Source organism: Rhincodon typus, chromosome 11 (genome assembly GCF_021869965.1).
Source record: "Rhincodon typus isolate 14 chromosome 11, sRhiTyp1.1, whole genome shotgun sequence".
Lineage (NCBI taxonomy): Eukaryota > Metazoa > Chordata > Chondrichthyes > Orectolobiformes > Rhincodontidae > Rhincodon > Rhincodon typus.
In genome coordinates this window covers 3,554,868-3,579,494 of record NC_063342.1, presented here as the reverse complement: position 1 = coordinate 3,579,494, position 24,627 = coordinate 3,554,868, and the positions used below count along the sequence as shown (strand labels likewise).

General features: G+C 41.6%; 1 protein-coding gene across 1 annotated transcript in view; it reads right to left on the bottom strand.

Annotated features, from left to right (window-relative positions):
- Window positions 1-24,627, bottom strand: part of LOC109916713 (1,4-alpha-glucan-branching enzyme-like) — a 525,476-nt gene that overhangs the window by 136,288 nt on the left and 364,561 nt on the right. The window contains exons 15-16 of the mRNA XM_048602999.1: window positions 5,554-5,664; window positions 315-486 (exon numbers count right to left, since the gene is read on the bottom strand). Coding sequence (XP_048458956.1) covers window positions 315-486; window positions 5,554-5,664 — 283 coding nt within the window. The remainder of the gene's footprint in view (window positions 1-314; window positions 487-5,553; window positions 5,665-24,627) is intronic.

The window sequence follows — 24,627 nt, the reverse complement described above, 5'->3', positions numbered from 1 at the left end:
TGACCCTCCGACAGCGCGGCACTCCCTCGGCACTGACCCTCCGACAGTGTGGCACTCCCTCAGTAATGAACCTCTGACAGTACAGCACTCCCTCAGTATTGGCCCCCTGACAGAGCTGCTCTCTCTTATTGCTGCAACTCAGTTACCTGCCTAGAGTCAGGATGAAATTTCTAGACTTGGACTTGATCTCACAAGTGCTACCAACCGAGTCACACCTGGTAAAATAGCAATGCCCCACTTTTGAAGGTTAGAGCAACAAATAAACAACACCATGTTATAATTTTACCATTGCACGGACGCTCCCTTAGACTTACCAATGAAATTCAAATATCCCTCTCCTCCCAGAGCATGTGTGATGAGACGGATCATTTTGTGCAACTGCATGCCGCGATCCACTACCATCGTGAAGGGTGTCAGAACACTCATGTTCGTGTACATCTCAGCGTCCATCAACCAGAATGCTAATGTCTTGTCCCCAACAAGGGCCTATGTAACAAAAACTAAATGAGTGCAAGGTATCTGACGGGCTTGTGAGGAACACGAAATGGAACACCCTGCTGGATTCACATTAATAAATCACTAATCATCATCAATATGTGATACTGTGACCACAAACATAGGATGGTGTCTTTCTGGCAAAGACGGTTAATGGGTAATTTAAAGAGGTTTCAAAACCAGAGTTTGATAGTAAACAGAGAGAAATTGTTTTCAATGGCAGGAGGGCTATAAGCAGAGGAGGAAGATTTAGAACAATTGTCAAAAGTACCACTAGGACAATGAGGATAAATCTTTTTATATAGCAGGGTGTTGTAATCCAGAATGTGTAGCCTACAAAGTGTGATGGACGTAGTTTCAATAGTAACTTCCAAAAGAGAATCAGATCAATACCTGTAAAATGTGCAGACATATTGGTAAAATGAAGAGTGGGACTAAATGGATAGTTCTTTCAAAGAGCCATAATGGGTCAAATGGCCTCTTTCTGAATTGTATGACAATGAAATATTGATTACACGAAAACTATTATGGATTCAGTTTCCATGCACTTCCTAGCATGTTACAGAAAGCCAAATGGGAAGTTTAGCTTGTTTGATCCTCCTTTCAAAAAGAGATGCAATTCTTGCTGCTGGTGAATTCCACAGGCACAAAGCAGACACCACTGTGACTGTTTTCACATCACACCAATCATCAATTGACACACATCCTGAACTCATTCAATGCTTCCAGGAAGCATCATGGAACAGGATCAGTCAAGGAGTATTAAAGTCAATGAAACCTTTTTGACCACTTTCAGCTGAGTACAGTTAACATACTTTAAAAAAAAATACTTTTGTACTGTAAAACATCGCAAAGTGTTAAAATTTAATTGGTTGCAAAGTGCTTTGGAACGTCCAATGGACATGAAAAACTGTACATAAACACCATCCTTTTCATTATTCTTCCGACTGGAGCAATGTTTCAATAAGGTTGACACAAAGGTACAGGTAAACAAGAGCTCGCTTAAAGATGTTGAGCAGTGTTTTGGTAAGGCATCTGACAAGGTCTACAGGACAGGCTGGTCAATAAAATTAAAGACCATTGGATACAGGGAAATATGGCAAATTAGATCCAAAATTGGTGGAGTGACAGGAAGCAGAGGTTAATAGTCATCAGATATTTTTGTGAATGGAGAGAAGTTTGCTAGTAATGTTCCCCAGGGTTCACTTTGGGTCCCTTGCTGTTTGTGGTTATGTAATAATGATTCAGACTTAAGTTTTGGAAGTGTGACTGGAAAATTTACAGATGACACAAAGATCAGTTGAATAATAGATCGAGTAGAGGACGGCCATCAACAACATAATGATAAATGGTTTGGCTGAATGGATAAACAACTGGCAAATGGAACTCAATCTGGAGAAGTGAGAGAAATTACGCATTTAGAGAGGGCAAACAAAGCAAGGGAATACATAGTAAACTACACACTACTGTAATGAGTACAGGATGAGAGACCTTGTAATGTATCTGGACAGGTCCTTGCAGGTGGCAGGTTTAGGTGAATACAGTAGTAAAGACGATATGGAATGCCTTCCTTTCTTGGTCGAGGTATTGAAAACAAAAACAGCGATATCATGTTGGAACTATACAAGACACTGGTTAGGCCACAGCTGGAGTTTTGCATATAGCTTAGTCACCATGTTACAGGAAGAACATAATTACTCGAGAGCGCAGAAAGGAGGTTTACAGGAATGCCAGGGCTTGAAAACTGCATCTATGAGGGAAGATTTGATAGGGTTATTTTCTTCAGAACGGAGGAGGCTGAGAGGTGATTAATTGAGGTGCACTAAATAATAAGGATCTTTGACAGAGTGGACAGGAAAGAGCTGTTTACCTTTGCAGAGAGGTTAATTAACAGGGGATACAGATTCTAAGTGCTTGGTAGAAGCATTACACGGGACATGAGGAAACAGGCAGAGGGTGGTAGGTCTCTGGAATTCACTATCAGTTTTGGTGATTATGGTGGAAATCTTCATCCTATTTGAAAGAAGTCTGGATCCACACCCGAAGCACTGTAACCTGCAAGATTACAGCCTAAATGCTGGAAAGTGGGGTTAGAATGCCTGACTAACTAATTCAGACAGGATTAGTGGAATGTCCCGTTTCTATGTCCTAAACTAACTATAGTCCTAGGTTTAGAGGTGAAGAGGTTTAAGGAGAGAATTCCAGAGCCTGGGACTTCGGCAGCTACAGCACATCCACCTATGGCAGAACGGTTATTAAAATCACACTTTGGAGGCTATATGACCCATCTATACCAGATCTCAAAGTAAGCATTTCATTTAATGCCATTATCCTGCATTCTCTCCCAGTTAAAAAAAAACAAATTCCCTCTTTAATGCCTTGATTGAAACTGGCTCACCAAAAACTCAAGCCACATTCCAGACCCTAACTACAAGTTGTCTATTACCATTTACGTTAAATCTAAGCCCTTGCATGCTTGAGCCTTTCATGAGTGGGCACAGTTTCTCCCATCTACTACTCTGTTCAGATCCTTGAGATTTTGAATACCTCTATAAAATCTTCTCCATTCCAAGGAAAGCCGTTCAGATTTCTCCAATCAATCTTCATAACTTCATAATATCTTCATATTCTTCCTGAAGTATGCTACCCGTGATTGAATGTAATACTCCATCTAAACCTGAGGCTGAAGCAGGAGTCACAGTCTGGAATACAGAGTGTTGAAGTGTGCAGAAGGCAGTCAATTGAAGTAGTCAAGATGGCATGGTTTCCATCCAAATAATCAGAGAACGTGTAAATGGGGAAAACGCAGCTAAATAATACTGGCCATACTGTTCAGTTAAGAGTTTGTAGAGTTGGGATTAGTATATCAGTATGGATAGAGAATTAGCCAACTAAGAGAAGACAAAGTTATGATAAAGGTATCGATTTGATGATGGTCACCTGTAACTAGTGAAGTGCCACAGGCATCAGGGCACGTATTTACAATACATATTAATGATTCGGATAAAGTGAATGTACTATTACTGAGTTTGCAGATGACACAAAGATAGGGAGGGTGAGTAATGAGGATGACACTAAGAGTCCACAGAGGGGTAGAGACAGGTTGAGTGAGTGGGAATAAACTTGGCCGATGGAATTTAGTGAGAGAAAATGTGATGTTATGCATTTTGGCAGGAAGAAAAGAGGAGCTGAATACTATTTAAATTGAGAGAGATTGTCGAAAGCAGCAGCACAGAAGAGTTTGAGAGTTCTCATGCACAAATCACAAAAAAGGTTTGGTGCAATAGGGGAGATAAATGGAACATTTGTTTTTATTTCAAAGGGAATGGAATATAAAAATAGGAAAGCCTGGTTAAAACAGTACAATGCACTACAGACTACACCTAAAATATCATTTTCGTTCTGATTGCCAAAGATGGATATGCTGCCATAGGAGGCAGTCGAAAGAAGGTTCACTAAGCTGATTCAGGGTATGGTGGGATTTTTCGATAAGGAGATGTTAAGTAGGTTGGGCTTGTACTCATCGGAGTTGAGAATAAGAGGTGACCTTTTATTGAAACATCCAAGGTTGTTAGGGAGCTTGGCAGTGTAGATACGGAAAGGTCATTCTCCGTTGTGGGAGAGGCTAGGACTACAGGGTATAATTTCAGAATAAGAATTCAAACATTTAAGACAGAGGTGAGGAGGCATTTTATCTTAGAGAGGTGTGAATCCATGAAATTATTTACTACAGAGGACTGTCAATGCCAGGTTATTAAATATTCAAGGCTGAGAGAGACAGATTTTTAATCAGTAAGGGATCAAAGGTTACAGGGAAAAGCAAGAAAGTGGAGTTGCGGATCATCAAATTAGTTATGATCTCATTAAATGGCGGGCAAATGGCCTCATTCTGTGTAATGATTCTGTGATAATACAAATCAACACAATCTCCTCGCTCTTGTACTCTATTAAATAAGCTTTCAATACTAGCACTGAATACCGGAATACTGAAGAGGCCAGAATGGGACACAACATCAAAATCAGTGAGTGATTAGGATGTTGGGTGAAAGGGACTTGGTGACAATCAAGACATGAGTAATAGACCTTTGGATCGTTTCAGAGTAGAAAATTGGAGGGTGACTAGAGGCATGTTGGAATAATGACATCTCAAAATAATGAAGAAAGCCTATTAGTTATATAGTGCCTATAACACACAAACGTTCAAAGGTGCTTCACAAGGGTACTATAAAGTAAAGTTTGCCTCTAAAATACATGAGACTTGATCAAATAAGGTAGGCTTTTTGTCTTAGAAGGAAAAAAAATAGAGAAGTCAAGAGGCTGGAAGGTGCAGGGAGGGGATTCCAAAGCTTAGGGCCTAGGCGACTTAAAGGTATGTCTATCAATGGTGGAGCGATTACATCAGGGATGTTTGAAAGGTCTAAACTAGAGTAGTGCAGATATCTCAGAACACTGAGGGACTGCATGTGATTGCAAAGACAGGGAGGGGCAGAGAAGCTACAAAGGGATTTGAAAACAAGGAGGAGAATTTTAAAGTCAACTCACACCTTGACTGAGTGCCAATGTAGGTCAGCAAACACACGGATAGTAAGGGAGTTGCTCAGAGTTGACAACCAAGTAGCAGAGTTCTCAACTGGAGGATCCAACATGCATTGGAATCATCATTGGTGAGAGGTACAGAGTAAAGATGAGCTGAGATGAAGTCCAGTCAGGCAATAAAACAGAAGAGGAAGCAGGCCATCCCAGTGATGAGATAACACTGTGGAGCTGGATGAACACAGCAGGCCAGGCAGCGTCAGAGGAACAGGAAAGCTGATGTTTCGGGTCTGGACCCTTCTTCAGAAATGGAGAGGGGGCGGGGGGTTGGGGGGCTACCCATTTCTTTTTTTATTTCTGAGCTCTCCTCCCCATCCCTGTGTTCCTCCAGCTCCACATTTTGTTATCTCTGACTCCAGCATCTGCAGTTCTTGCCATCTCATCCCAGTGATGAAATGGACAGCTGGTCAGTGCGCACAGTTCCAACAAGAACATAGGGTGAACCAATTCTGGACAAGGGATTACCTGGTCATGGCTCTCGGCATAGGCGATACACTTCTCTCCATACCGCCGGTTTGTTAATGTGTAGACAATATTACCCATGTTCCAGTCTTCATCCTTCAACTCTTTCAATATCTGCAGTCATTAAGAGGAGTTACAGTTTACACATTGTCCCTGTGGCACAAACACTTAGTTAAAACTAAATCACATTAGACAGAGTCTGAAAGTGACAATCAAAATTGGTTAAAAATTTCATTATCTATTTTCCATCAGGCACCCCAGTCCTTTCGTATTAAAACAGATTAAATTTATACGCAAATTTTTCTGCAGTTATTATGTAATAGAAAAGCAATTAAGTCACAGGTAACAGATAAAAATTCTGTGGCAATAGCTGACTTGTTTTACAAATCAGATAATAGCACCACTAATTCTGTTTGAAGAGACAGAATCTAGGTTCAACCAATCACAGGATTTTTAATCCAGCTGCACACAAAAGTCGCCAAAAAAAAAAAAGCTGGCAGATGTCACTGCAACTATAGGCACAATTAGGAGGTCTTGCTCACTGCTATGCACTGTCTGTAACCATGGTAAAAAGAAACATAGAAGGTGCATTAATATTTCAAAACAGAAAAGAAAGAATCGTTTGTGTTTCAGCTGAAGACTTTTCGTCGGAAGAGTTCTGACAAAAACATTGTACGTGCAATGTTAACCTATCCTTTTGAATTTCAAATAATATCGACTCATTGTGTGTTTCCAGCATTATAGAATCAGGGGCTGAATGACACAGGGTGCCATGGATCCACCATCCATCCTCTTACCTAAAATGTCAAGGGAGAAGTCTCGTACAGGGAAAAATGACTGCCCTGCTGCTATTTTGCAGCTAATTAGCTGTTGATGGGCAGAAAGCACGATATTCACACTTAGGGACAATTATTTAGGGTGTCAATTAGCCCACAGTTAGGCAGGTTACCCATTAAAATCCTAGGGGGAGCAGACCCCCACTGGATTCAATTTGCCCTCACCCCTGCCATGAGGGAGCATTCAATCCATAATGCACAGGAGGTTGCCATTCAGTCCACTGTGCCAGTTCATTGAAAGAGATATCCAGTTAGTCTCACACCTTTACTCTTTCTTCGTTGCCCTGCAGTTATTCTTCCATTTCAACTGTGCACCAATCCATCTGCCCTTGGAGGAGCGCATTCCAGATATCGACAAAACTGTGTAACACTAAAATCTCTTCATCAATGTGAGAACTAGCTGTCTTCTAACCATATATAGAATCAAATGAACAGAAATAGCTCTCCTCCTGATTGAGGAAAGTATGACAGAAGGCAACTGACATGAGACAATGCTCTGGTCCCTAGGGGGGAAAGAAGGTAAATTAATGGGGACACGTGAAGGAAAGAACATCAGTTCGGACAGAAAAGATTTTCAAAGGTGATCCAGGCTAGCTCTGGACTAGCTCCCTCAATAGCTCAAGATGACTTCAGGCCAAACTATATCTGCAATAGGTTCAGTTGAAACTTTGGTTAGAAGACATAGTTGAGAAAAGACTGCCACAATCAGCTACAGAAATCAGCATCACACAGAGCTTATGATTAAAAAGAGGATAGTCACACTGTGGCGTGTGCATTACAGGCTCTGTCAGCAGGGCACAGAGGAACAGATATGTCGACGGTTCAACGGGGTGTGTAAAAATAACAATGGGGTAATTAAATTAGGGGATTTCAACTTCTCCAACATAAATTGGAAAGTGTAAAGGGCTTAGAAGGGGCAGAATTTTTTAAAACATGTTCAGAAGAACTTTTTACAGACGGTCCTGCAAGGGACAGTAGAGTGCTGGACCAAATTCTGGGAATAAAGCCAGACACTTGTTTGAGTCGGCAGTGGGCAGCATTTTAGTGATAGCAACCCCAATGTTACATTTTAAATGTGTTATGGAAAATGATCTTCAAAAAAAAAGCGTTTTTGGATTGGGGGAAGGCCAGCAAGATTAGGGAGAACCCAAAGATATGCTGCAAGTATAATGAGGGAAAGAGGATAACCAGGAGAAGACTGGGGCCTACGAGGGATCAAAGGGGCAATCTGAGCTGCAGGACTTTGGTCGGGTGTTAAATGAGTATTTCAGATCTGTCTTCATCAAGAGGAGGAGGATGCAAGGACAGAATTTGGGAAGAGGGACTGAGAGATTCTTGAGCAGTTCGCCATAATCAGTGAGGAGGCACTGGAGGCTTTGGCAGCTTAAAAGTGGACGAATCCCCAGGTCCAGTTAGATTATATTTGAGGCTGCTGCAGGAGATGAGGGAAGAAATTACAGGTGCTCAGACCCAAATGTTTAGTTCCTCTTTGGCCACATGACAGGCGCCAGAGGACTGGCAGACAGCTAATGTGGTTCCACTTTTCAAGAAGGGTGGTAGAGATAAACCAAAGAAATACAGACTAGTGAGTCTCACATCAATGGCACAGAAACTATTGGGAGAAAAATCTGAAGGAGGTAATTAACCTTTACTTAGGAGAGGCAAGGTTTGAATAGGAATACTCAGCATGGTTTTGTCAGACGATGCTCATGTCTAGATTTTGTTGAGTTGTCCAGGCATGCAGAGGACTGTGACGCAGCTGATGTAGTTTATTTCATAATGGATTTTAGCAAAGGGCTTGACAAAGTCCCACATGGGAGACTAATAAAGAAGATGAGGACATGGGATCCAGGATAACTTAATATATTGGATCCAAAACTGGTTTAGTGATTGGAGGAGTGAATGGTGGTAGAAGGCTGTTTGTGTGAAAAGACTGGTGTCCAATGGTGTACTAGAACATAGAACTGTACAGCACAGTACAGGCCCTTCGGCCCACAATGTTGTGCCAAACTTTTACCCTAAACCTAAGGTCTATCTAACCTCCACCCCTATCTTATACTATCATCCACATGCCTATCTAATAGCTGCTTAAATGCCCCTAATGAGGCCGAATCCACTACCCTCTCCAGCAATTCATGCCATGCCCCTACCACTCTCTGAGTAAAGAACCTACCTCTGAAGTCTCCCCTATATCTACCTCCACTCACTTTAAAACTATGCCCCCTCATAATAGCTACCTCCACCCTAGGAAGAAGTCTCTGGCTGTCCACTCTATCTGTGCCTCTGATCATATTGTACACCTCTATCAAGTCACCTCTCATCCTTCGTCGTTCTAAAGAGAAAAGCCCTCGCTCTCTCAATCTTTCCTCGTAAGACCTTCCCTCCATTCCAGGCAACATCCTGGTAAATCTCCTCTGCACCTTTTCTAACGCTTTCACATCTTTCCTGTAACGAACTGGACCAGAACGGGACACAACACTCCAGATGTGGCTGAACCAGGCTTTTGTATAGCTGGAGCATAACTTCACAGCTCTTGAACTCAATCCTTCTATTAATGAAAGCTAACACACCATACGCCTTCTTAACAACTCTATCCACCTGGGTGGCAGGTTTCAGGGAACTGTGGACATGAAACCCAAGATCCAGCTGCTCCTCCACGCTGCCAAGAATCTTTCCGTTAACCCTGTATTCTGCTTTCAAGTTTGTCCTTTCAAAATGAATCACCTCACACTTTTCAGGGTTAAACTCCACCTATAGGGATCTGCGCTGGGTCTGTTAATAAGTGATATGTATAAACAATATTAAGAAAATGTGCTGGGGAGGGATGATGATAAGTAAGTTTGCCAATGATATGAAGATTGGCCAGGTGGTTGACAGTGATGCAGAGAAGATTTGGACGGATTGTTCAGGTCGGCAGATGGACTTAACCCTGAAAGGTAAGAGATGGTGCTCTTCAAATGACGTAACAAGGAAAGGGAGTCCTCAATGAGCGGTAGGACACTAAGAAACCCAGAGGAACATAGGTATCTTGGGGTGCTTCTCCACAAATCCCTGAAGGTGGCGGGCAGGTTAATAAGGTAGTTAAAAAGGTATACAGGACACTGTCTTTATCAGTTGTGGCACACATAATAAGAGCAGAGAGGTTACGTGAGAGCCGTACAAACCTTAGGCTCAGCCACAGCTGGAGTACTGTGTGCAGTTCTGGTTACCACACTATAGGAAGGATATTATTTCAGAGGAGATTCACCAGAATGCTGTCTGGGATAGAGCACTTTAGCTATGAAGAGAGATTGGATAAGCTCAGGTTGTTTTCTTTGGAATAGAGAAGGCTGAGGGGGAACCTCATTGAGGTGTATAAGATTATGATGGACAAGGACAGAATGGATAGAAAGCACCTGCTCCCCTTTATTGATGGGTCACAATGGGGCACAATTTTAAGCTGAAAGGCAAGAGGTTCAGAGGGAATTTGAGGAAAATCTTTTCACCTGATGCCGAGGAGTGTATTAGAGGTGGAAAACCTCGCAAACTTCAAAAAAGGTATTTAGATGAGCACTTGAAACATTCACACAATGTTATAACATTCAGGCTATGGGCCAAGTGATGAAAGGTCAAACTAGTGCAAACCTAAATGGACCAAAGGGCCTCTTCTGTACTGTACAATTTTCTGATTCAATGCTTCACTATATGTTTAATAGATCCTAAACTAGTGAACGCTTCTCATCTGTGATAACAAGGTGTAGAGCTGGATAAACACAGCAGGCCAAGCAGCATCAGAGGAGCAGGAAGGCTGACGTTTCGGGCCTAGACCCTTCTTCAGAAATTTTCTCATCTGTTACAGATTCAATGCATCTATCTCTAACTCCTGTATTGTATTTCACCTGTTGATTGTGATATCAAATTATCTAAAACTTTGATCCCCTGGTCCTTTGGTATAATCTGTGACTCCTAGATGAAAGCTTACACATTTATTCTCTGGTCTTTAACCATAAGTTGGCAACCTCTTCCTATGTTAGGTTGGCTCCCATTCTCAACATTCTTCTCATTGTGAAACACGAGAATGAAGAAGAGTCACCAGATTCACAATGTTAATTCTGCTTTCTCCCCACAGATGCTGCCAGACCTGCTGAGTTTCTCCAGCATTTTCTGTTTCAGATCTCCAGCATTCACAGTTCCTTGTTTTATTGTTATGAAAAATAATAATCAGTTTGGCTCATCAAACCTAATGTACCTTTTATTACACAAGGCTGATCTGTACCATGATACTTTCATCCAGCAGTAAATAATCTCAGTTTCAAATAAATGCAGGACTTTATTTTTCTCAAGAAAAGATCCAACACACTAACATTGTTTCTCTCTGAGTCAGTGCTCCTCATCCTGCTGTAATTTCCAGCATCCACAACATTTTGCTTTTCTATTTTTTTTCTAATCAACCTGTTCAGAGATGTAATTACACACGTCTACAGTAGGTGGGACTTGAATCCGAGCCTCCCAATCCAGGGATTGGACGCTACCACTGTGTCACAAGAGGGTTCCATTTTCTATTCCCAGCATTACAAGCTCAAAATAGCCTTCAGGCATCCATAGCTTTTTGGAGGAAGAGAGTTCCAGACTTCCATACCCACTCTGCAGTAAGTGTCGCTCAATATCAGCCCTCTATTCCCTAGCTCTCATTACAGGTTATTTCACCTTGTTCTCGTCTTTCTCTACTTCAATCAAAGCAAATAGTTTCTCAGACAACAAGGTGCAGGGCTGGATGAACACAGCAGGCCAAGCAGCATCATAGGAGCAGAGAGGCTGACGTTTCGGGCCTAGACCCTTCATCAGAAAAGGGGGAGGGGAAGGGGGTTTTGAAATAAATAGGGAGAGAGTGGGAGGCAGATAGAAGAGGGATAGAGGAGAGGATAGGTGGAGAGGAAACAAACAGGTCGAAGAGGCGGGGATGGAGCCAGTAAAGGTGAGTGTAGGTAGGGAGTTAGGAAGGGGATAGGTCAGTCCAGGGAGGACGGACAGGTCAAGGGGGTGGGATGAGGTTGGTCGGTAGGAGATGGAGGTGCGGCTTGAGGTGGGAGGAGGGGATAGGTGGGAGGAAGAACAGGTTAGGGAGGCCGGGACGAGCTGGACTGGTTTTGGGATGCGGTAGGGGGAGGGGAGATTCTGAAACTTGTGAAATCCACATTGATACCATTGGGCTGCAGGGTTCCCAAGCGGAATATGAGTTGCTGTTCCTGCAACCTTCGGGTGGCATCGTTGTGGCACTGCAGGAGGCCCAGGATGGACATGTCGTCTGAGGAATGGGAGGGGGAGTTGAAATGGTTCGCGACTGGGAGGTGCAGTTGTTTATTGCGAACCGAGCGTAGGTGTTCTGCAAAGCGGTCCCCGAGTCTCCGCTTGGTTTCCCTGATGTAGAGGAAGCCACACCGGGTACAGCGGATGCAGTATACCACATTGGCAGATGTGCAGGTGAACATCTGCTTGATGTGGAAAGTCTTCTTGGGGCCTGGGATGGGGGTGAGGGAGGAGGTATGGGGGCAGGTGTAGCATTTCCTGCGGTTGCAGGGAAAAGTGCCGGGTGTGGTGGAGCTGGAGGGGAGTGTGGAGCGGACAAGGGAGTCACGGAGAGGGTTGTCCCTCCGGAAAGCAGATAAGGGTGGGGAGGGAACAATGTCTTTGGTGGTGGGGTCGGATTGCAGATGGCGGAAGTGTCGGAGGATGATGCGTTGGATCCGGAGGTTGGTGGGGTGGTACGTGAGGACGAGGGGGATTCTTTTTTGGTTCTTATTGCGTGGACGGGGTGTGAGGGATGAGGTGCGGGAGATGTGGGAGACACGGTTGAGGGCGTTCTCGACCACCGAGGAGGGGAAGTTACGGTCCTTGAAAAACAAGGACAACTGAGATGTACGGGAGTGGAATGCCTCATCCTGGGAGCAGATGCGGCGGAGGCGAAGGAATTGGGAATAGGGGATAGCATTTTTGCAGGAAGGTGGGTGGGCGGAGGAGTATTCTAGGTAGCTGTGGGAGTCGGTGGGCTTGAAATGAATATCGGTTTCTAGGTGGTTGCCCGATATGGAGACAGAGAGGTCCAGGAAGGGGAGAGAGGTGTTAGAGATGGTCCAGGTAAACTTAAGGTTGGGGTGGAAGGTGTTGGTGAAGTGTATGAACTGTTCGAGCTCCTCGTGGGAGCACGAGGCGGCGCCGATACAGTCATCAATGTAACGGAGGAAGAGGTGGGGTTTAGGGCCGGTGTAGGTACGGAAGAGGGATTGTTCCACGTAACCTACAAAGAGGCAGGCGTAGCTTGGGCCCATGCGGGTACCCATGGCTACCCCCTTTGTCTGTAGGAAGTGGGAGGAGGCACTCTCGTTACTTTATAAAATTCCTCTATTTTAAACACGTGATTAGGTCACACCTGAGCCTTTTACACTAAAGGAATACAATACAGGCTTATTATGCACATACTGATAATTAAAGATGCTTGTTTGCACATGGGTGAAACACCAGAAGGAAATATAATGATTCTATTTCATAAGATCAGCGGATTGAGAAACAACAAGCTTTAAAGAACAAACACATGGAAAGTAAGTTGGTGCTCTAAGACCATAAGACATAAAAGTAGAAACTGGCCATTCAGTCCACTGAGTCTGCTCTACTATCCAATGAAATTGTGGTTGATATGAAATCCTCAAATAATGGCTATGCATCATTGCTATTCACAATTACTTTTAAAGCATTTAAATCCCACCATGCTGAGTTTTGAAACAAAATTGATTGAATCTGAAAAGGAGTTTACACTTCCACTCTTGCTACTAGACATGGTCAATGTATTCTTGCATGCATTGTTCATAGAAGTCACGTACCTTAGTTCACCAGAGATTTGCCATGATACTGTTCTATTTTACAGATAACACTTGCTTTAAACAGACAGTGGACTAATTGAAGTGCCACTCTGTACAGAATTGTCTATTCTTGGATTGTCAACTTGACAGAGGTAGATCTGCACAACACACAAGTCAGAAAATTTGTTTTCTCTACTGTTCTGCTGGGTGCAGATGGCCAGCCTGAAGACCATCACATCAGTTTCACATCAGACAAATGGCATTGATTTTAGTTTAAACTGACTTTGCCTCCTATTAATATCTGTACACCATTTAAAAACAAAGAGGGAAGAGATTAAGCATCTCCAGACATCAACTCAGACATGTTTTGTGGTGTCAGAAGAAAAATAAACATAATTTACATTCCTATACTGCCATTCACAACTTCAGAATGCTCCAAAGCACTTTATACCATTCAAATATTTTTGAAGTCTTGTCAATATTATAACATAGGTAAACACTGCAGCCACTTTATGCACAGCAAGGTCACACAGACCCCAATATGCTAATGACTAGAAGATTTTCTGTTTTCATTAATTTATCAAGTGATAAATACTGGCCCAATGGATGAACACACCCACTGTGCTTCAAAGTACTACTGTGCGTTGCTTTAAGACAAATTGACAGGAAGACATTTAACATTTTAGCTGAAAAATACCACTCTGTCAGTACCAGCACTGAATTTTTAGATGGAATTGGGAATTGAACAAACTTACTTTCATTCCAAGAATGCTACTCTCTGATCCACAGCTAGGATAAAGTCAGCTTATGTAGAATTGCTAATTACTTTGTGCACACAGATGTGGAATGAAGTGTTCCAAGGCTTCAAGGTTGATCTAACTATTTCTTAATCAGAGATATTACAGCTGTAGGAGCTCAAATAAATACTGTCCTCATATTTCTTCCCATTCCCACCACTTGATTAAAAACTATAATTAATTAATGGAGAGAGCTTGGGATTTCCTAATATCAGCCAATTTTTCAAAACTAACAAAACAAAGATACTACAGTGCGGGAAATCTGAAATAAAAACAGAAACTGAGGAAACATTTAGCAGGTCTGACAGCATCTCAGAGAAAGAAACAGCTATTGTGGCCTGAATGTTAGTATTTTTCTTTTACCAGGAATGCTGCTCGGCCTGCTCAGTATTTCTAGCACTTTTGTTTTTATTTCAGACCTGTATATTTATTAGACAGGATAACATATATATTAAGTTTGAATTAAGGCCATATGTTAAATATCATTTCTCATGTTTTCAAACTTTCATTTCAAGAAATTCTGATTAGCTTTCTGCTAACTTCAATAAATTGAAAGGTTCGAGAGACTCCTAACAAATATGCTCTCACAACGGAGGAAGGTGGGGTTTATAAATGTAGACCTATCTGGGATGTAAAAGGGGACAAAGAGTAGGATAATCCAAAGGGAGCGAGATGCCAGGAGCTCAACACTGCAAAAAGCTGAGAAAAGTATTGAAAGGTAAGGGGTAAAATTTAAAAGAAATAAGAGAAAATACTGACAAGTTAAATTCATGGAAAATGAAAAGAACAAAGGATAACCAAGGAAATAATTGAGCTGATCAGGGAACAAAACAATAACTTGTGACCTCTTTTGGAATGTCAGTTGTAAAGATTAGAATCAAACATATATTTTTCTAGATATTAACAAATTTAAGAGCTATGGGCACAGTGCAAAAGGTGGTTTTGAGGTTGTCCATGAATAGTTTGAATAGTGCAACAGGCTCAAGGGACTGAATGGTCTACTCCTGCTCCTATTTTCCTAAACATCTTTAAACACTTTTAAGAGCATTTATACACAGAGACTCATTATGACCATGCATCTCTTAATCCAGTTTCAATGTCTTCCTATAGGTCAATCCCCAAATAATGGCCACCAACTGAATGCAATTAAATGTAATTAATGAGCTATTAACAGGGCTGTTGAATGAAGTGGTAGTGTCCCTACCTCTGAGCCAGAAGGCCCATGTTCAAGTCCCATCTGCTGCAGAGATATGTAATAACATCTCCTAAGAAGTTGATTACAAAGTATCTACACTAACAGCTTGTCCATGCACACTGAGGGTAAGGGCATGGTTCTGAATAAATACTTTACACCTTTTTTTCAGGGCTCAATACGGAGTCTAGTTTATCACGGTATACATGAATGATTTGTACATATGGGGAATGATCATATAGTTACAAAGATTAGCTCTGTGATTACAGAAGGATATCAATGAAATGAAAAAGTGGCAAATGAAATTTAATCCGTGTAAGTGTGAGACAATGCATTTAGGGAAGACAAACAAAGCAAAGGATTACACAATAATTTGTATCATTCTGAGACGTGTACATTGAATGGTGTACACAGGAACCTTGGGCTGTATGTCCACAGATCCTTGTAGATTGCATGACAGATAGGTATGTTAGTCAAGAGGGCAGAGGGAGACTTTTCTTAAATGGACAAGGCAGAAAATAAAAGAACATGAAGGTGATGCCAAAACATTAGTTGCACTCCAGTTAGAGTATTGGGTACAGTTCTGGTCATACATTACATGATTGATATGATTGCTTGGTAAGGGTAAGAGAGGATTTATGAAGTTACCAGGAATGGAATATTTTGGTGATGAGACAAAACGTGGACTGTTTTCTTTGGACCTTAGGGATATTTGATTGAAGGGATAAAATGACCAGAAGCCTATGGAGAGTGGAGAAGAAGGACCTACTTACCTTAACAGAGAGTTCAATACCCAGATGGCACAAAGAAGATGATTAGAAGTGAAGTAAAAGATTAGATGCAAGTTATAGATATTTTTCACCCAGAGGTCTAGAGCCCACTGCCTAAAAGGGTGATACAGGCAGAAACTCTCACCATATTTAAAACCCATAAGTGGATACTTACTTGAGGAATGAGACTGAAAAGCTTTTCTTTAGCCAAGAGCACAATGGACTAAATGGCCATTGTGTTTTCTCCCATACATTCATATGGTTAGTTCACTGGATGATGACAATGCATGCACATGTACCGTACACCATGCAGAATTACACAAACATCACATCTCATCTACAGATTTGAGAAATGTGAGCTGTTGATGTCCTACTTATTCAATCTAACTACCTCTGATTAAGGTTGCTCATCACTGGCTCTGCACTGACAGTGGAATCACACTTGGACTAAAACAAAAGAAATAAACTGCGACAGAGATGTTTCATTTTTGCAAAATATCAGCCTATCCCAGTTAGAGTGCTGAACAAGTGTATGGTGATGAACTGGATCACTGCAGTTTTTCATATTTAGGGGAGTTTAACCAGCACTGATGTGCAGAATTGAGAAGCTGGAAAAACAGGAGCAAGTCGCACGTGAGTGCTGATTGTTGATTTACCTAAAGTTACACTTCTGAGCAGCTGAAAAACCCCCGGCCAATCCATCAACAAACTCGGCCAACAACCCAAGTCTGAGAGGTGTTGTTCACCTGAACCCACTCTCGTTTGTATCACAATGCTGTCTAGGCAGGGTAAGTTCTAAGCAAGTACCACAGACTACCTCAGGGTCTTGAGGTGCATTAGCGAAATGAGGTGAGTCAGAGGTGTCTGCCCATATTGCAAGATTTGGATCTATGCCATTAATAGATCAGAGGGAAAGAGGTACAAAGATAAATGGGAACAAATGGTGAATTAAATGATTACTAATTTTTATCCCTTAGCCAACTTCACCCCAAAAAACTAATTATTACACTGCTGCAGATTCTTGTTGTGTGGAAATTACCTGTCTACAACACTGATGCTATTTAATGGCTGTGAAGTGCTTTGGGACTGTTCAGAACGCTCTGTAGAAATAGGAGTTATTCCTTTTTATTGATTTGCTGGTGTGGATGGTAGACTATCTATTTTTACCATTTATTTTAAGTGAGAAATAATTTGGAAGTGATCACACCCATGCCCCAAGAGGGAACTAAAGATCCAAATTCTGGATTCTCTTGAATTGATATACAGTGTTTAATTGATTTACAGTGTTAAGGGCCTCTATTACATTTCCTCCATGTGTACACCTTTCTGAAGTTAAAAAACTCCAGTTTATTCATTTTCTTGTAATTTAATCTCACAGTTCTGGTGCATTCTTTTTGTCTTCTGCCCTTTGTGATTTTTTTTTGTCCTTTTTACGGTATTGAGATCTTAATGAGAGTTATGTCTTCCCATTGCCCTATATGATTCCAAATTAATAATATCACAGATATCCATTAAATTGCACCAAGTCTCACTGAAGATAGTCAGTCACCTTTATGTTTGTTACTGGCCCACATACCTTCACATTATCACAAGCATATTAATGCTGTACTGCAGGCAGCTTGTTCCAGATCATTCATAACTACTGTAAATAGTAGGGATCCTGCACTAGATCCCCAAGGAATACCACTAGTTATGTTTCTGAGGTAAAGCATATTACATCCATCACCACAACCCATTTAGAGAATCTGTCATCTCTTTCACTTTCCACAACCAACAATCCTAACAATCTCACGCGTTGAACTTTGACAGTTTCTGAAAAACCAAATTAAACCATATTTACCCTCCTGCACTAGTTTAGTTGTCGGTTCAAAGAATTTGGCTGCTTTGCAAGGCTTGATCTATTACTTTTAAACTTGTGGTGACTGCTCCCTGTGAATGTGCACTTTTCAATGTTCATTATTAATACTTTGGGAGTGCTCGTGCTTTTCTCCTGCTATGTTGTGCTAACTATCCCATAATCACGAGGTAGCTACTTATTCATTTCGCTGTCCTAGTACAGATGGACTGCAATGCAATGTGTGATCAGTTTCTGGGAGGTGGCAGGATACAACTGGCGTCAGAGCAGGGCAACACTGATTTACCAAAATAGCTTCTTTACTCTTTCATGTAACATGACCATTGCAGGCTAGGCTAATATTAGTTGCTCATTCCCTAATTGCTCTTGAACAGAGTGATTGTCTCGGTCATTTCAGAGGGCAGTTAAGAGTCAAGGATATCGTTGTGAGTATGGCGTCATTATCGGCAGAATTTCATCCTAGAAAGCACGAGTGAGTCAAGTGGGCTTTTATGACAATCAGCCATGGTTTTATGGTTGCTACGACTAGGATCAGCTTTATAGTCCACAATTATAAACTGAATTCAAATTCCACCAGCTGCAATAGTGGAATATGAACCAATATCTCCATGCCACTCATCTGGGCCTCTCTATTACTAGCTCAGTTACATTACCACTGTACCCAAAACAAGTTAAATTGTGACAGCAAGGGGTATAGACTCATACTTTAAGTATCAATGATAATGATCAAATGGTGGCTTTTAAAATGATTTGGTTAGTTTGGGTTTGGAGTTTGGTAAGAAATGATTACCTTTTGTTTAGGAATTTATGACAAAAGGATTAACCTTACAAGTAGAGGAAGGTCATTAAATAGCGATGTCAGAAACACGTTCACATAAACGGTTTGAGGAGAATCTCCAATTCCACACACATATTCTATAGTGGCTAAGGTTTTACTTGTATTGAAGCTTAGACCCAATGAGACATTAACGAACCTGGTAGGAGGAACTTTAATCTTTCACCGGTTGTTATCATGTTGTGGGATAACCTATTACATAAACACACACACACAAATACTACATTCAGACGAAGCGAAGACTCTTCAAAAGCTAGAGAGCAGACAACCCAACAGTGCTGTGTGCACAGACCAAGTGAATCAGACAGCACTGATATACAGACGTGAGCCCTGTGTTTCAAAGGCGGCCATTTGCATAAATAAAAGAAAATGCAAGGGAAGGAGCTCCACAGTGTATCATAACAAAGAAAACTCAATTACACGAAGAGATGGTACAACATGTCGTTTCAACAGACAATTTAAACTTGCCTTCGAATTAATAACATGTCAGAAAAAAAAAATCAAATAATCATCTAAACTGCTCTGGGAGTTCAAAGTTTAGAGACATCTCAACAAAACTGATATCATCTAGATGACGTGACGGAATATTATGTAGCTTCAAACAAGACTACAAATGAAAAATAATAATTTTTACACCACTCCCATCCATCCCAGAATGCTAGGAAATGCAGAGCAAAGTCCCATCAATAATAGAAAGGCTGGGTTATTTCCATTTCCATTTCCTAAATCAGATGAATATTGACAGAATCATAGAATCCCTACAGTGTGGAAACAGGCCCTTCAGCCCAACAAATCCACACCGATCCTCAGAGCATCCCACGCAGACCCATCCCCTTATAACCCACCTAATCTACACATCCCTGAACACTACGGGCAATTTAGCATGGCCAAATCACCGAGCCTGCACATCTTTGGACTGTGGGAGGAAACCAGAGTACCCGGAAGAAACCCACGCAGACACGAGGAGAATGTGCAAACTCTACAGAGACAGTCGCCAGAGGGTGGAATCGAACCCGGACCCTGGCGCTGTGAAGTAGCAGTGGTAACTACAGAGCCATCATGCTGCCCATATTATATTAAGGGATAACAAAGTGTGGAGCTGGAGGAACACAGCAGGCCAGGCAGCATCACAGGAGCAGGAAAGTTGACGTTTTGGGTCAGGACCCTTCTTCAGAAATGGTGGGGGGGAAGAGTAGCTCAGAAATAAATAGAGAGGAGGGGTGGGGCTGGGGATGGTAGGTGAGATGGTGATAGGTGAGTGCAGGTAGGGAGTAGTGGGGTTTGGTCAATGAGGTGGGAGGGGCAGATAGGTGGGAGAGAAGATGGACAGGTTGTGTCTGGCAGTGATGACAGGGAGGGTTGGTCATGGGATGAGGCTGGGGGTGGGGAGATTTTGAAACTGGTAAAATCCCCATTTAGGCTTTCGGGCTGTAGGCTCCTTAGGTGGAACATGAGGTGCTGCATCTCCAGTTTGCAAGTTAGGTCATTGTGACACTGGAGGTCCATCTTGGGCCTCCTCCAGTGTCACAATGATGCCAATGGCCTAAACGGGGATTTTACCAGGAATGAAGCAGTCAAGTTTTGGGTATTACTCTTCCAGTCCTGAAGACGGGTAATACCCAAAACATTGGCTGCTCCTTTCCTTCAGATGCTGCTTGCTTGTGTGTTCTTCCAGCCTCCTGTTTGTCTACCTTGGATTCCAACATCTGCAGTTTTTTTTGTCTGTGACCGATTATTATATGAAGATTGAGAATTAAAGTTACACATATGTGAAAGGGTAATCAAGGAGGCAGTGATTCCAAAGTTTTAGAAGAAGGTAATCTCACCTCAGGAATTCAGTAAACAAAGGTTGCATAGTGAAGATGTGATGGATGAATTTTCTGCATTTGCTTGATTAATACATAGAACATTTTTCACTACACAAGTGTGTCGAGTCAGTAACATGGCAGATACTATGGGATCTGTGGAAGGAGATTTAATGGGTAGCTAGGCATCCTGACAAAATATCATGATCCTGAAATATTGAACTGTTTCTCTCTCCATCATGGCAGCTTGATCTGCTTTTCAGATTTCTAGAACCTTCGAGTATTTTGCTTTTGGGAGAGATTTCATGACAGAACAGAGTTTGTGTCAGGCTGAACAGGTGGACAGTCTGTGATAAGTTAGATATGTTAAGTCCTCAATGGGTGCAATGGAGTTTCTTGGTAAATATTTTCCCACTGCTGACTTCTATCATAAGTTGCAGAAATCCAGCAATTTGAGTTTTATATAAATAGATTATTTGCCTAGTTTATAAAAAGAGGGTGAAGAATTTCTTCAAGGCTCACAACTCTGTTATAATAGCTCTCAACTTGCAACTGTGTGAATTCCTTGACTATTTTAAACTCTGAATAGTGCTGTGCATACAAAATGTGATATTTCCCTAATGAACAGGATGCCACATTGATCATGATTTTAATATTCATGAGATATATTAAAGAAAGCCAGATTCTGAGAAAATGACTGTGGTGCATAACAACAAATGCAATGATTATATAAATAGCTAACAACGAACCCAGGAATTTTCCATCTAATTAATGTCCTCTCCCCACTTCCAGATATCACAAGTGCCCATTACCCCAAACAGAGTGCATAGAACATCTGATAAAGGGCATTACTCTTTTCTGTTAGATGGGCACCACACTCTCACTTTGTTCCAACATCCCCCTTTTCACTACATCACTCAGAAAGCATAGGAAAGGAGGCAGGATAGCCCTGATAGTCAAAGTCAACACAAGAATACTGGAGTAGAATGATATTAGCTCAAAACAACAGGAATTAGAAGTAGTATGAGCAGTGATGATCTCACAAGCAGTAGAAATGAGTATTTGAAAGGCCCTCTAAAACCAGCTATATTTAGGCTGTTGATTTGTTTGCTGAGCTGGTAGGATGATTTGCAGACATTTCGTCACCATACTAGGTAACATCATCAGTGCGCCTCCGATGAAGCGTTGTTGGTCTGTCCTGCTTCTTATTTGTGTGGTCCGGTCTCTTTTCCGGTTCTGCTTCATAGTGGTTGGTATGTGTGGTCACCTATATCAGGACTTATAGCCGAAGCAGTAATACAAAAATTACAATGGACAGCCTTTCCCACTATCCAGCCAAAACTATGGGTCTGCTATGTGGATGACATTTGTCATCATCAAGCACACAAAACTGGAGGAAACCCACAAACTCATCAACAGCATCCCCACTGGCATAAAATTCACTAGAGTAGAGGAGAACAACAACTGACTCCCATTCCTGGATGTAATGGTCGAACGAAGGGCCAACAATGAGCTCCAGACTAGCGTATACAGGAAGGCTACCCATACGGACCAAATACTTAAATTACAACAGCCACCACCCAACACCAACAAATGGAGCTGCGTCAGAGCTTTGCTCAAAAGAACCATAACACGCAGCAGCAGCCCGGGACCACACAAAGCTGGAAGAACACCTCCACAGTTTCTTTAAAAACAAAGGCTACCCAAAAAGAATAGTCCGCCAGTACTTATCAACAGACAACAACAGGAAGACACAGTGTGCTCGGATACACTAGTCACCCTGCCATGCATCAAGAATGTATCAGAGATGACCACCAGACTACTCTGCCCACGAGGAATCATGGTAGCATACAAACCCACAGTGACACTACGACAACTAATGACACGAATAAATGATCCCACACCCACAACTAATAAGACCAATGTTATATATAAAATCCCATGTAAGGGCTGCCACAAACACTACAGGGATAGACCGGGAGAAAACTAGCTATCAGGGTACATGAGCACCATCTAGCTACCAAGAGACACGTCCAACTATCACTCATTTCCATACAATCGGACAAAGAAGGCCATCAATTCGACTGGGACAACGTAACCATCCTAGAACAAGCCAACCAAAGGCACACACAGGATTTCTTAGAAGTCTCAACCTGGAATTCCATCGACAAACATGTGGAAATAGACCCCATATACCAACCACTACGAAGCAGAACCAGAAAGGAGGCCAACCACCACATCAGACCGGACCCATATAAATAACAAGCGGGACAGACCAACAACACTTCATCGGAGGCACACTGATGTTGTTACCTAGTATGGTGATGCAAACAAACCTACCAGCTTAGTGAATAAATCAACAACCTCATCCACAACCCGAGCTACAAGTCTTCTCAAAAAGTTTAAACTAGCTATACTGCCCAAAAGAATTATTAAAAAAAGAGACCACTCTCAAAAGAAAAAAAAGTATTAAGAGGCATGTAATCAAAAATTTCTTCTTTAGTCTATATCAACGGCATCTCAACAGTATATATTAGTATACATTAAAATATATTTACATTAAATATACACTGACTTTCCTAACAACCATAGCCTGCACAAATCCATTTTCATCACTTTAAATCATATTTACTGTTGAAAAAGTGTCCACTATATTATTGTTGTTGCCACCCCACATGAATGACTTTTTAAAAATGTATGACTGTAACATTAAACTCCAACTGAACATTCATAATTTCGTTTGCTATGGAATCTCTCCAGGTAAACCAAGGGGTTGTGGTCCGCATAAATAACAGTCTCTTCAGAGTCAGTAAATATATTAAATTTGAACTTTGTAGAGCTAACTGAAGACTCCGTGTCTTTCTCCATCATCAAATACTTCTGTTGACAACTACTCGGATTTTGTGAAAAATAACTGACCTGTCATTTGATCACAATTGCATCATCTTGCGATACAATGATATCCCATTCCAATGTTGCTAGTGTTAATAGCCAGCTCAAATGACTTTGCATTATTCGGTGCCAATAAAAACAGTGTGGTTGTCAGCACTGCTTTCAAGTTGTCAAAGGCATTCTGGCATTCTTTTGTCCATTCATATTTCTTATTTTGCTTCAGTAAATTAGTCAAGAACTTTACAAAATCAATAATGTTGAGACTGCCATTGTCATTTCTGATGTCTAGTTTGATACTGGGTTGTCCATCTGGTTTCATTCCTTACTGACCTTTCTTTAGCAGTTTGAAACTACAAGTGACTTGCTTAGTTTCAGAGGTTAGTTCAGAGTCAACTACATTGCTGGGTCTGGAGCTGCATGTCAAGCAGATTAGGTACGGATAGAAGATTAAAAACAAAACAAGACCGGCAGATTCTGGAGATCTGAAATGAAAGCAGAAATTGCTGGAGAAGAAAGCAGGGTTAACGTTTCAAGAACAGTGACTCTTCATCAGAACCATCAAAGATGGCAGAATTCCTTCCCTAAAGGACATTAGTGAATTAGATGGTTTATTTGGACAACGGTTTATGGTCAACATTAGCATGAGTCCATTCCTGTACTGTACTGTTCTATGTAGGATTCTGGGTAATCTAAGATGGAGGGTGGGAAAAAATTGTGGCTGTAAGAGATGTTCCTTTTTTGAGGTATTTTCAGTGATGGAACTGATTTCCTTAAATTCCAGGAGCAGTAATTACTGTTTTATAAGCTGTTGCATTGTTTCGGATCTTTGGGGAAAGAAAAGATCAAAACAACAGGACTTTAAAAAGGAGGAAGAGAGATAAAGGCAGTGAAAACATGGGCAGTAATTCAAATGGAGAAAGAAATTTACAGTGCTGTCTGACCAACAGTAACCTGCACAGCAGATGAACTCAGGGCATGGTTCAAAACATTGAACATAGAACATAGAACATAGAACATTACAGCGCAGTACAGGCCCTTCGTCCCTCGATGTTGCGCCGACCTGTGAAACCAATCTGAAGCCCATCTAACCTAAACTATTCCATTATCATCCATATCTTTATCCAATGACCATTTAAATGCCCTTAAAGTGGGCGAGTCTACTATTTTTGCAGGCAGGGCATTCCACGCCCTTACTACTCTCTGAGTAAAGAACCTACCTCTGACATCTGTCCTATATCTATCACCCCTCAATTTAAAGCTAT